This window comes from Rana temporaria, chromosome 5, assembly GCF_905171775.1.
Source record: "Rana temporaria chromosome 5, aRanTem1.1, whole genome shotgun sequence".
NCBI lineage: Eukaryota > Metazoa > Chordata > Amphibia > Anura > Ranidae > Rana > Rana temporaria.
In genome coordinates this window covers 384,832,945-384,846,360 of record NC_053493.1, presented here as the reverse complement: position 1 = coordinate 384,846,360, position 13,416 = coordinate 384,832,945, and the positions used below count along the sequence as shown (strand labels likewise).

At 44.7% G+C, this 13,416-nt stretch overlaps 1 protein-coding gene across 2 annotated transcripts in view; it reads left to right on the top strand.

Moving 5' to 3' along the window:
- EXT1 (exostosin glycosyltransferase 1) overlaps positions 1–13,416 on the top strand; it is a 404,130-nt gene that overhangs the window by 365,633 nt on the left and 25,081 nt on the right. For both annotated transcript variants that reach the window (XM_040354883.1, XM_040354882.1), the window contains one exon: positions 1,156–1,251. In XM_040354883.1, coding sequence (XP_040210817.1) covers positions 1,156–1,251 — 96 coding nt within the window. The remainder of the gene's footprint in view (positions 1–1,155; positions 1,252–13,416) is intronic.

Here is a 13,416-nt window from a genome sequence, read left to right as displayed (position 1 = left end):
TTTTTTTTATACTGCCTTCTATGTGGTCACATGACTGCAAAGCTCCAGCTGCTCTGTGTAATTTGCGTTCTTCAGTGGTGCCGTGGCAAAATGTCCACAAAATTGCCCCCAATTGCCAAAAAAATTAAACAATCTGTTGGGTGGATTAAGCTTTCTCCCTTTTCTTCTTTTTTTCTTTTTTTTACACCAAGCCACAGGTATTTATTTTTGCAGCTTTGCTACTTTGGGCACCGTGCGGGCAAGCCACTGGCATCCTTACAAACTATGTCATTGTTGGTTAATCAGGAGTATGTCAGGTGCCTACAAAGCTTGTTTGTTCCTCTCTGTCTACACTGGACTAAAAGTTTAAAAGTTGTACCTACAGGTAAGCTTGTATAATAAGTCTTACATGTAGGTTCGCTGAATATCTCCTAAACGTGCGGCTTCTGAGATATTCACATCAGCTCTGGCCAATGACCTCACTGCACATGTGCAGGGATGCTCTGCCTTCATGAGTGTGCCATGAATGCACAGCGCCATGCTGCGATGTTGACGCACATGCACAGAGGTGATGCCATAGAGACCCGCCCAGCCAAACTGCTCAAGAGTGCAAACCCAATAGGAAAACCCAGGCAGAGATGGGTGTGCCGGCAGCGGTGACTCCATTTTTAAAGCCAAGTCTGCTACAGTGTTTTAGTACGCAGTGAATACTAGCACACTATAGCAGAACACTGCAAAAAAAGTGGTAGAGTTTACTACCACTTTAATGCAAGCAGTTTGAGTATCAAGGTATCAGCTCAGACTGGGAAATGGATAAGCAGCACAAAGGGCCAGTGCAAAGGGTATGCTAATGGTAGGAGAGGGCAGAGTGAAGGAGAGAAAAGCTTATCCGAGTGCTGCTTCTCCTTTCAGAGTCTAGTTACAGGCTTGGGTGGGGGGGGGGGGGGGGGGGCAGACAAGACAAGACCTGTAACAGTTACTGAACTGCGGCAGACAAAAATTAGGTGTTTTGCTTTTTAGACATGGATGTGCCATGTAGCAGAGCTGTGTAAATCTCAGTATTGAATGGACAGAAATACAAATCCTTTGGCTGGTAAAAGTTCAGCTTTAACACTAAGATATTTGTCTGATGGAAGGTTGCTGATGCTGGATTGTGTTTTTTGTTTCTCTCTTCAGATCATAGTCTTGTGGAACTGTGACAAGCCGCTCCCTGCCAAGCACCGCTGGCCTGCCACTGCCGTGCCAGTCATCGTTATTGAAGGGGAGAGCAAGGTGAGACAGACCTGCTACTTGGCTTTTTTTTTATTTGTAAAGTCGTAAGCTTCGTCTTATCAATGGAAACTGACAACACAGATTTGTGAGCGGACAAAAGTATTGTGGACATCTGATCCCTGACCTCCAAATAATCTGCCATTAAGCCCTGGTTCACACTGGTGCGGCTTTGAAATTGCGCTACTTATGTGTGATTTCAAAGCTGTAGGTCAGTGCGATTTGCACCTCCCAGATTTTGTTGCGGCTTGCGTCTGTTTAGCAGTAGTCTATGCAAGCTGCAATAAAATCGGCAAAAAGTAGTGCAGGATTTTTTTTTAAAGTTGCTGCAACTTGAGTTGCCAACAAAGGGGTGTGACTTGTCATGCGATTTGGAACTACCAGATCGCACCGGTGTGAACGTGGGCTTAAAGTGACCCACGAGTTTATATTTAAGGGGCCCGGAGAATGTTGGAGAAGGAAACTTTATATGGTAGGTGTTAAACCGCTATCAAGATATTGCAGATTTCAAAAACTATTTGCAAAATACATATGTTCGGCTCAGTGTTACCCAGGTGATCTTTTTATGCTAATATGTAATATAAATGTATAGAGAGGTGAGGTATGTGCTGATGCACACATTTCTTGGCTGAAAATTGAATACCTACAGTCTAGTCTGCTGGAAAAATATTTGGGTGAACACCTTGGCTCTCTACCTCCCTCTATTGACCACAAATTAGTACATTCTTTTAATTTAAACTATAAAAGAATGACTGCATTTGAAGGTGTACAAACTGCACATGGTCATTTCAGATCAGTTTGAAGTTTGTTGTGAGTGTGAAATGAAAGTGGTATTAAACCCAAAGCAAACACTATTATATTGCAGTTTACCAATTCTTAGATGCGTTGGCTGCATTTTTTTTTTTTTCTCAATACAAAGTACCCAGGTGTGTATCATGTCTGCTATATTCTTCCTCTATTATCTACATGGGTCATTTCTGCCAGTTTATCCTGTTACCTGGCAATCCAGAAGGGGGCCTTGCCTGGTGATATTTATTTTTGTAAAACTTTTGTCCCAAAAGGAACCAATCTGTTGCTGTAACTGATAACATTTTAGCTGGAGTTTGGCATCAATTTGTTAATCTACTTAACTCTATTAGTCCATCTAACACAGTGGTTCTCAACCTGGGGGTCGGGATCCCCTTGGGGGTCGAATGATGATTTTCCAGGGGTCACCGAATCCTGGGCTGTTCCTGAAGCCCGCATCGCTCTGCCCGCCTTTTTGCTGCCGCACAGCAGGGGCTGTCCTTGGAGCCTGTGGCTGCCCGTCTGGGCTGTTCACGGCATGGCTGGGGGGCAGAGACTAGAGTTCAGCTGACTGGTGAGGAATGTGAAGTGGGAGGGGCTGGAGGAGACCCTATCTCCTGATTTCGGCATAGGTGTCACTGCTATGAGACACCGCAAAGTCGGAGACAGTGAGTAACACTACCTGTAATTATAGTTGCCATTAAAAGTCTCCACTACAGTTCACAGATCAGCAGATGACCTTGATCAAGAGCACCTAAGTTGGCTGATCAGAACTCCCCCCAGCACTACCACTCATCCCATTCCCCCCACCAAGGAGTAAGAGAAGAAATACAAATAGAGAAGACATGGAAGGGAGAGGAAAAGAGGGGGAGGAACAAAGAAAAAGGGAGAGAAAGAACAAGAAAGATGGCTATAGAGAGGGATGGGGGGGGACAAGATATTAGGAGAGAGAGATAAAAGGGAAAGAAAGGAGAACAAAGAGAACGCGTGGTACATCCTAAAATGTACCATAAGGGGTTTTAATACTGTACGAGTGAAAGGAACTCAGGGAGCGCTAAATGTCCGCGGGTTAGGGGCGCAAATTACTTGTCTTGCCTTGGGTGCTGACAACCCACCCTACGAAAATAATTTTACTATTAGGGGTCCACACAACTTGGAATTTTTTTTCAAGGGGTCACGGCCCTAGAAAGGTTGAGAACCACTGATCTAGCACTTTCCTCCCCCAGATTGATAATGCTGCTCTCCAAAGGCGTCTCTGTTGTGCCTTAATTCAGAGTGTAGACATTCTAATACAGGAAGTATGTTTTTGGTCAGATCACCAGGTGAGAACAGAAGGGAAAAAAGCAATGCAGCCACCAACATCAAAGGGTTGATGATCTGCAATGTAATACATTTTTTGGTTATGGGTTTAATACCACTTTAAAATTGAAACACTGCATTTCATAAAAATATTTTACAAACTTCAGAAATGCCTACCTGTGTATCTGACCCTTAAAGAGAACCTGTGCTTTGCTTGCAAAGCCAAAGCAGCAATATGGGAGAGATGAGGCAACTTAACCATTTACAGTAAAACCTTGGTTTGAGAGTCTTTTGTAAGACAAGCAAAATGTTTTAATAAAATTTGCCTTGATATAAGAGTAGCGTCATGTCACAACTGAGTATAAAAAAGAAGAGAGGAGCCTCTAAGTGTAGCAATATGGTTACATTTGATGAAGGTACAACATTTAACAACTTATTGCTACACTTAGGAGGTGCCTCTCTTCTCTGTAAAAAACATGCTTTGATATACAAGTGCTTTGGATTACAAGCATGTTTCTGGAACGAATTATGCTTGCAAACCAAGGTTTTACGGTACCTTGTTCTGCACAGAACAGCTCAGGTTCACGATAAGGTATCATATTGGATATTACACCCCCTAGCCCTTTTTGTTACTATTCAAGAAGAAAAATAAATTTAAAATGATTCTAAGCTTAGACTTCTAGTGCTTTCCCCAACTGGGGAGAAGGGCCTTTACCCTTATTATTCATGGCCAGGGTTATTTATTTAATTTTAACAAGAGGCAGTATCCTCCATAAAGCGCTATACTCACTTCAAGGGAATATTTACCTTCTCCTCACCTTGTCTTCCCCTTCCCCCTTTCACCTTTTTTACTTCCCCTTTCACCTTTTTTTCCTTCCCCCTTCCCGTCTCCTCCTCCTTCTGCCATCCCGTCTCCTCCTTCCCGTCTCCTCCTTCTCCCTTCCCGTCTCCTCCTTCTTCTCCCTTCCCGTCTCCTCCTTCTTCCCCTTCCCGTCTCCTCCTTCTTCCCCTTCCCGTCTCCTCCTCTTCCCCTTCCCGTCTCCTCCTTCTTCCCCCTTCCCGTCTCCTCCTTCTTCCCCCTTCCCGTCTCCTCCTTCTTCCCCCTATCCCGTCTCCTCCTTCTTCCCCCTTTCCGTCTCCCTCCTTCTTCCCCCTTTTCCGTCCCTCCTCCTTCCCCCTTTCCGTCTCCTCCTTCCTCCCCCTTCCCGTCTCCTCCTTCCTCCCCCTTCCCGTCTCCTCCTTCCTCCCCCTTCCCGTCTCCTCCTTCCTCCCCCTTCCCGTCTCCTCCTTCTTCCCTCTTCCCGTCTCCTCCTTCTTCCCCCTTCCCGTCTCCTCCTTCTTCCCCCTTCCCGTCTCCTCCTTCTTCCCCTTCCCGTCTCCTCCTTCCCCCTTCCCGTCTCCTCCTTCTTCCCCCTTCCCGTCTCCTCCTTCTTCCCCCTTCCCGTCTCCTCCTTCTTCCCCCTTCCCGTCTCCTCCTTCTCCCCCTTCCCGTCTCCTCCTTCTTCCCCCCTTCCCGTCTCCTCCTTCCTCCCCCTTCCCGTCTCCTCCTTCCTCCCCCTTCCCGTCTCCTCCTTCCTCCCCCTATCCCGTCTCTCCTTCCTCCCCCTCCGTCTCTCCTTCCTCCCCCTCCGTCTCCTTCCTTCCTCCCCCTCCGTCTCCCTCCTTCTTCCCCCTTCCCGTCTCTCCTTCTTCCCCCTTCCCGTCTCCTCCTTCTTCCCCCTTCCCGTCCCTCCCTTCTTCCCCCTTCCCGTCTCCTCCTTCTTCCCCTTCCCGTCTCCTCCTTCCTCCCCCCTTCCGTCTCCTCCTCCTTCCCCTTCCCTGTCTCCTCCTTCTTCCCCCTTCCCGTACTCCCCTCCCCCCCAAAACATTGGTGAACTACTGACATGATGGAGCACTTTTACAGAAGATGATAATGAAACCTCTTGTCAAATAATTCCATGTTGTGTACTCTGCCTCTCTGAGAAAGACAGAGGGTGGAGTTGGGAACAAGGACGCTTAGGTGTTTGTTTTTGTGCAGGCCTAGATTGGGTTACTGGTAGATGCAGAGTATGCCTTCAATGCACTGCTGCAGGTATTAACATAGAATAGAGAAGTCCCCAGGCTTTACTTCCCAGACAAGCAAAGATGCAGTTTAGCACGCCATGGAGACACAAACATCATAGTCGCCGTTTAAACTGTCAGCTAACAGTTTCTGCTTGGAATCGCCAGTAAACATCATCCAAAGAGTTTCTGCTAGGCTGCGTCCTCTCCGATATTCTTCTTTTAAGCTTTGCAGGCAATGTGATCTTTTTAAGATTCTGAAGCAATTGCCTCCTCACCTTGTGTAAGGACTGACCTTCATGCTGTTTTCTCTACAAACAAGCCTCTTGTGTGCAGCCAGGCATGGGCTCGTATGCTGTATCTTCCCTTTAACGAAGGTGCCACTCTGCCTGGCATTAACCAGCACACAGGCACAATTTGCCTGCAAGTATACAGACAGCCGATGGTCAGCAGCCCACTGCAGGCTCATTTGTATTCAAGCTGTAGGACCCCATTTTCAGGCCCTTTCTTCTTGTATTCTAAATTTCATATTTTGTGTCGGGTGAAAGTTCAGCATTCAAAAGAATCCTTCACTTTCAAAATGTAGTCTTTTAATCAGAATTCTAGGCATTGACGTACATGCATGCCCAGATCCTGACGCATCTCTATCTCTTGGGTTTTAAATTATTCAAAATGGCAGCCCCCCAGGCTTACACAGTATACAAAAGCCATGTTTTATTTTTGTGACTTATCTTTAAATTGTATTAAAGCCAAAGTTTATTTTATTTTATACCATATAGAACATTTTCCTACAAATATGACAAAAGCAAAATAAAGACAAAAACATCTGAATACACAACTACATCCACAGAAAAATATTGAAGCCAATTTCAAAACATTGCATATTACAATCCTTAAAGATTAAAATATTTTTTCTAGTCCAAAAAAAAAACAACAGTAAAATACCCAATTCGGCACCACTCTGAAGTGTTTGAAGCCACTCTGCCCACATGTTTTGAATGTATTTAAAGCTACTCTATGTTTAAAAGTAAACTACTGTAATTTTGCATTCAGGTTAAAGCAGGACTAAACCCGTCAAATTAACAGTTTCAAAAAACAGTTGAATTCCAGCACATGCCGGGAATGTAACGGTCCCATTTGCTCTCAAACCAACGCTCAAACCAATCAAGTCTGGTGTCATAACTGATCACATGTTTAGCATCATGGCAGTTCATATCAAACAGAGGCCAAGATGGCTTTCTTGTCTGAAAAAGATAGGAGGTTTAGTTCCACTTTCACTGCCTGTTAATTTGCCAACTGTTGGTGAAAATGGTGAAATACCCTACGGTACAAATCATTTCCTCTCAAAAAACAATACGCTGTGGCCCAGCCCTCAGGTTAGCGTGATTTTTTGGGCCGAGAAGATAAGAGTTTACTAAAAAAAAATGTCATGGCGTTTTGAGTCCAGGGCCCAGGAAATTCTTCTAAAACCTTCCATGCTCAAACAGTAAAAATTAAAGTGTATACTCGCAGAATGAAAGTATGGGTATTGAAAAGCTGAAACACACTAGATGGGGCTGGGTGGCACTGTGTTCTGGAGTGGGTAGGGGACTGTGAGACCTTGGGGGGTACTGTGGAATGGTCTTGTTGGAGGGCTTGGGGCACTATAGGGGGCTTGGGGCTCTGAAGCAGGCTTGGGGGTTGTTTCTGACACTGTGGAGGGTGAGCGCCCATGAGGTCTGGGGATACGGATACTGTGGGCTTTTCTGGTAGCTGGGAGGCACTATGTGTTAAAGGATCTGCGATTGGCTGAAGGCTCTGGAGAACGGGGCCACAGGCCAGTGGTTCAGAGCCAAATGGCCATGAGAGGTTTCACTTCCAGTTTCCAGAGACACACCAGGAAGTGAGGGGATATCCCCTCTTAAATAGTTGTCACCTGATGAGGCTGGTTTTCCACTAGTAGGGTTTCCCTCTATACCTGTTCAGTAACAAACTAAACATTTGGATTGTTGGAGACCAAGAAAAATGGGTGCATACAGCAATAAGAACCTGGAAAGTTGTTTTTGACCCTAAACTTACATCTAAAATTTAAAAAAAAGCTATCTTGTAAGCTCTTCATGACCAGAGGAAAGAGGGTGTTGTATACTTGTGTTTGAAATGCAAATCAAACGTAGTTCAACAGATTCCCATCTTCCCCAGATGGTTTGGATGACCATTCTGAGGTTGTTTGACCCCTCTTAGCTTTGCGTTTGATTGCGGCATGTTCTACTAGGGAAGCAAGTCAGGGAACACCCAGCCTTTTTGCATGCATTTGAGCTGCTTTGCGATTTTAAATTAAAAGCCCTGCATTTGATGGCAACACTCTGTTACGATATGAGAATGGAATTTGGGTTTTCACACACATGGTTATTATTTGATATTTTTATTATATGGGTTTTAATGAAGTAGATTTAGGAACATTGGCATTATTTCATGGTACTACTTTAGTAGTATGCGAAAGAATGTCTGGAATCGGCATAAAAATGCAAATCGCTGCAGTCCCCTTTGCAGCACCATGGCCTCCTATAGCATCTGTTTATCTGATGGTGTGCAGTTACCATTTGTTTTATTTCAAGTGTTTCCCCTTCCACTCTAGATCATAAATAGTCTTGGTCGGCCGTGATTAGAAAGAAATGCAGAATTTAGTATCTTCTTTCCAATAAATCTCAATCTTACTTCTGATTCCTGTCTTGGCTGGGATGGATACATTTGTCAACAGCATCTCCAGGCGAGACATGTCCTGAAATCCATTTTAGTAGAAAGCTTCACTTGATGATTACAGGGCTGAGATGGAGTGACAGGCTGTCTGTCACTCTGCCAGCCATCTGGTCAATTCTCCACGCTAATAAATGGAGCCTGGATGTTTTCTTGCTGCTCTAAGGGGTGCACGCTGTTGGACTCTTAAAGGGGTTTTCTATTCAATCCCCTCGTTAAACCATTTGTTAGCTTAAAGTGATACTAAAGTCTTTTTTTCGTGTTCTCTATTAATAACAATTGTTATACTTGCTCTGTGCTATCATATTGCACAGAAAAGGTCACTTTCCTCCTAATCTGGCCGTCCTCTGATAGCGCTGTCAGCTTCTCCCTCCTTTAGTAAGCCATATGGTAAGGAAGCACCCATTCATGTGCGCTCCGGTGACTTGTCCTCAATGTTCCCCTAACGGGGAAGTTCCTTCACTGACTGCGCAGGTGCAAACTTCCCGACGGAAATCTCCGAACCTCGCCCGGCATCCAGGCTCATTCTTTAACATCCCCATGGATTGGAGGATGTTAAAAAAAGAGCCAGGAGGCCGAGCAAGCCGTCCGAGCGAAGCGAGGACGTGAGGCAGACTGGCCACTTACCTCGAAATCCACGTCGCCCTGGATGCCGGCCGAGGTTCGGAGATTTCCGTCAGCAAGTTTGCGCCTGCGCAGTCCTTGTAGGAACTTTCCCGTTAGCTGGAACTGTCTCAGCACATCAGATTGCGCATGCGCTGGAACTTCCAAGATAGCTGGAACAAGCACGGAAGATCACCGGAACTAGGCTGTGTCTCCACAGCCAGGCCCCATCTCCTTCCTCACTGGAGACAAATCTTTCACCGCTCCAGGTGAGCCTCGTGTATCATTAAGGGTTGTTGAACCACCAGGGTGCCGGCGATGCTAATTATAGTCATGGCCATGACTAAGCGCTGAAGTACAGCGTGAAACGCGTCGGCCATTTCTGTAACTGTTGTTTGCGGTGAATGCATGTGCATTTGAATAAAAAGACCAACTTTATTTTAGTTATTTTGGAGTGCGGCTATCCAGAGTTTTTTCGTCCTTTTCCTTCCTCACTGGAGTTTGACAACAGCAGGACCCTCTTGTCAAAACAGGAAGTGAGGGGAGCGGCGCTGGATTGGTGCGCAGCGCTGGATTGGTGTGAGCTCATTAAAGCAGAATTTCATCCAAAAGAGGAAGTTCCGCTTGAGCTCCTCCTCCCCCCCTCTTCTCCTATATTCAGTATGTCATTTTTAGAGTAGGAAAGGGGGGCGGTACCTAGTTTTGACAGGTACCTGCTCCAACTTCCGCTCTGATCTCCTAGGCATGTCACAGGTCCCAGGGATCTTTTTTTTACCCGCTCAGCGATCTGTGACATTTCCGGCCCCTCCCACTGCCTTCTGGGTGGGGGAACACAGGTCCCAGAAGGCAGCTGGACTATTCAGAAAGCACAGTTCGACTTTCCCTTAATCACAATTGGTGGTGCCCGCACCTGAAGCCAATTAACGAATCAGCTTGGGGTGCCAACGTCATGGGAACCCTAAAGCCTCATACACACGATCAGGCTTCCATCGGACAAATCCGTGGATTTTTGTCCGAAGGGGCATTGGCCGTAAACTTGTTAAGTATACAGACGGCAGAACATTTGCAGATAACATCATACACCAAACCACGTGTTTTTTTCAGCTCTTTACCGCCACCCTTTGGGCAACTTCTGCTATTATTGTCTGATGTTTAGCATTGGTTTGGAGCATTTGTGTTTGGACTTTTAGTCCGACGCATTTGTGTACACACGATCAGATAATCCGACGGAACACATTTGTTGTCTGACTATTTGAGAGCATGCACAGCCAACATTTGTTGTCGGAAATTCCAACAACAATTGTCCGATGGAGCATACAGACGGTTGGATTTTCTGACAAAACATGTCCGTTGGACAATTGTTGTCGGAATATCCAATCGTGTGTACGGGCCTTTAGTGTCCCTTATATTAAAGTCATCAGCTACAGTATTTGTATCTGCTGACTTTAGTTTTTTTTCAAGACTGGAGCTCCTCTTAACTGCAGCCCAAAAAAAAATCCGGGTCTCTGGTGGGCTGTGTAAAATCTAGGAAATGAGTGGACATAAATGTGAATCTTAACCACCTAAGGACCGCTGCTCGACTATATACATAGACAGAATGGCACGGCTGGGCACATGGACGTATATATATGTCCTCTTTAAGAGCCCAGCCGTGGGTCCCCGTCGGTGGCGCGCTCACGACTCGGTCCTAAGCTCCTGACCGCGGGACCCACCGACCCGATCGCCGCGGGTGGTCCCGCGATCGGTCACAGGAGCTGAAGAACGGGGAGAGGTGAGTGTAAACAAACCTTCCCCGTTCTTCTCTGTGGCAGTGTCAGTGATCGTCTGTTCCCTGATATAGGGAACGACGATCACTGATGTCACACGTCCAGCCCCGCCCCCCTACAGTAAGAAACACACACAAGGTCACACTTAACCCTACAGCGCCCCCTTGTGGTTAACCCCATTCACTGCCATTGTCATTTTCACAATAATCAGTGCATTTTTATAGCACTTTTCGCTGTGAAAATTGCATGGTCCCAAAAATGTGTCAAAAGTGTCCGATGTGTTTGCCATAATGTCGCAGTCACGAAAAAAATGCTGATCGCCGCCATTAGTAGTAAAAAAATATATATATCAATTAAAATGCCATAAAACTATCGCCTATTTTGTAAACGCTATAAATTTTGCATAAACCAATCGATAAACGCTTATTGCGTTTTTTTTTATTTATTTTTTATCAAAAATAGGTAGAAGAATACGCATCGGCCTAAACTGAGGAAAAAAAATATTTTTTTTATATATTTTTTTGGGGATATTTATTATAGCAAAAAGTAAAAATGATTGAATTTTTTTCAAAATTGCCACTCTATTTTTGTTTATAGCGCAAAAAATTAAAACCGCAGAGGTGATCAAATACCACCAAAAAAAAAGCTCCATTTGTGTGAAAAAAAATACGCCAATTTTGTTTGGGAGCCACATCGCACGACCGCGCAATTGTCCGTTAAAGCGACGCAGTGCCAAATTGCAAAAAGGGAACCTGCATAATAGTCCGGTTTTTAACCGGTTAATGAAGTTGAGCACCTCTTACATATGTATTTTTGCATTGTTTTTGGCAGTTTTCCTTGTGTTCGGCTTTATGCATTGTAATAGGTAGGCAGATTGATTCCAGCATCTTATGAGTTGTGTAAGCAGAGACCAGCTTTACCATGTTTTATGAAAACTTGGAGACAAGGTAGGTAGGGTAAAAAAACAAAACTTGGTAGCTTGTACAAACAAAGATCAATATAACACAGTCTGAGCCTTGAGTGATATTTATACCTTTACAGGAGGGAGAGTGTTTGGTGGGATGGAGTTGGTCAGGTTAGTTTTAAGGCTGCAAATAAAAATAACGAAGAGGGACCCAGTGTGCGATTCTCTTATAACTGCTCACTGGTTTATATTTTGTATTGAAAACAACATAATGGTTATAATGAGCTCTTTAGCTCATATGAGAAGTTCTGAGTAAAGGTTAAGAATAAATAGGCTTATTGGAACATTCTGGCTCAGGGACAAATAAAGTCAGCCCTTCGAGAAACAGGTCAATGTTTGAATCATCTTCCCACACCCCTAGGCCACTTTTACAGGCTTTTTGGCTGCTAATCACACAAGGTGCAGCCTGCTTGGCCACAGATGTTGGCACCCTAGCTCAGACCCGTTCCTAATGAGGAGATAAGTGTTTGAAGTTTTTTTCTTTTTTTACCCTTCAATACTGCAGCATTGTTGAGACATTTTACAGGCAAGTCCACTGCTCCTTTCTAACACGGTCCATATCTTATATATTCTATTCCTACCAACATAAAGGCAAGATAACAATAACGGTATCACAGCCATTTCAAGGAAGACCATGGTTTTAAGTTTGTTTTATTTTAATTTTGCAAGTCCATAAACTTGTGTTTTTATATTCTTTCTGTACATCAACGATTTGAGGCTTTTAATAAGCTTAGAATAAAATGATGGCGGCTTTCTTCACCCGGGGAGTCGCAAGTGGCATATCAGCCAGCCATAGTGAATGGTTGTGCACGGCTTGGGTGTACACTGATGCTTTTCTGAATCCGCATTTAATACACATTTGCCCTATTCTCCAAGCGCAGTAATTCGGACTAAGCTTATTTTATTTGTTATGTCCTGACTACACCAGTGAAAGAATCTATACAAATAACTATATATTGGTTTTAAGGGAGGCCTCCTAGACTTTATTGCTTTTCTTTACATTTGACAGGTGATGAGCTGAAAATGTAAAAATAAATCGAAACCTCATCACCAATATATATATAAGCTTAGCACATTCATTTCAAAAGTTGTTTTTTTAATCCTTTTAAATCCGTAACTTTCCTGCCAATGAAGGACCTTATTCAGGCACTTCTGTTTTTTTGGATGACAACTGCCTCAGTTGTGCTCCTACATCATCATGCTGTTGCATGCACCTCTGATGGAGATAAGTAGGTACTATGGGCCAGATTCACAGAAGAAATACGCCGGAGTATCTACTGATACTCCGGCGTATTTTCAAATTTGCTGCGTTGTAATCTTAATTTGTGGTTCACAAACAAGATACAACGGCATTTGGCTAAGATCCGACAGGCTTACGGCTTTGTACGCCTTCGGATCTTAGGCTGCAATCCTTCGGCCGCCGCTGGGTGGAGTTTGCGTCGTTTTCCAGCGTCGGGTATGCAAATTAGCTTTTACGGCGATCCACTAAGCTACTCGCGTGCGTTACGTCGTTTTTTCCCGTCGCAAAGTTAAGCAATCTTTTTCATGGCTTAACTTTACACAAGCCATGTTAAAGTATGGCCGTCGTTCCCGCGTCCAATTTTTTTTTTTCCGGCGTAAGTACGTTACGCACGTCGCCATTCACAAACACGTCGGGGCGCGTAATTTCGCGCAAAGCACATCGGGAAATTTACTAACGGAGCATGCGCAGAACGTTCGGCGCGGGAGCGCGCCTAATTTAAATGGTTCCCCCCCCCCCATTTGAATTAGGCGGGCTTGCGCCGGACGTCTTTACTTTTTTCCGCCGCAAGTTTATACTCAAGTGCTTTGTGAATCAAGCACTTACGAGAAAAACTTGCGGCGGTGTAACGTAAAGACGATACGTTACGCCGCCGCATTTGTACCTGAATCTGGCCCTTAGTGCACACAAATTTGGCAGGCATAGGCTGAGATTAGGAAGCAGTTTCAGAGCAGCAA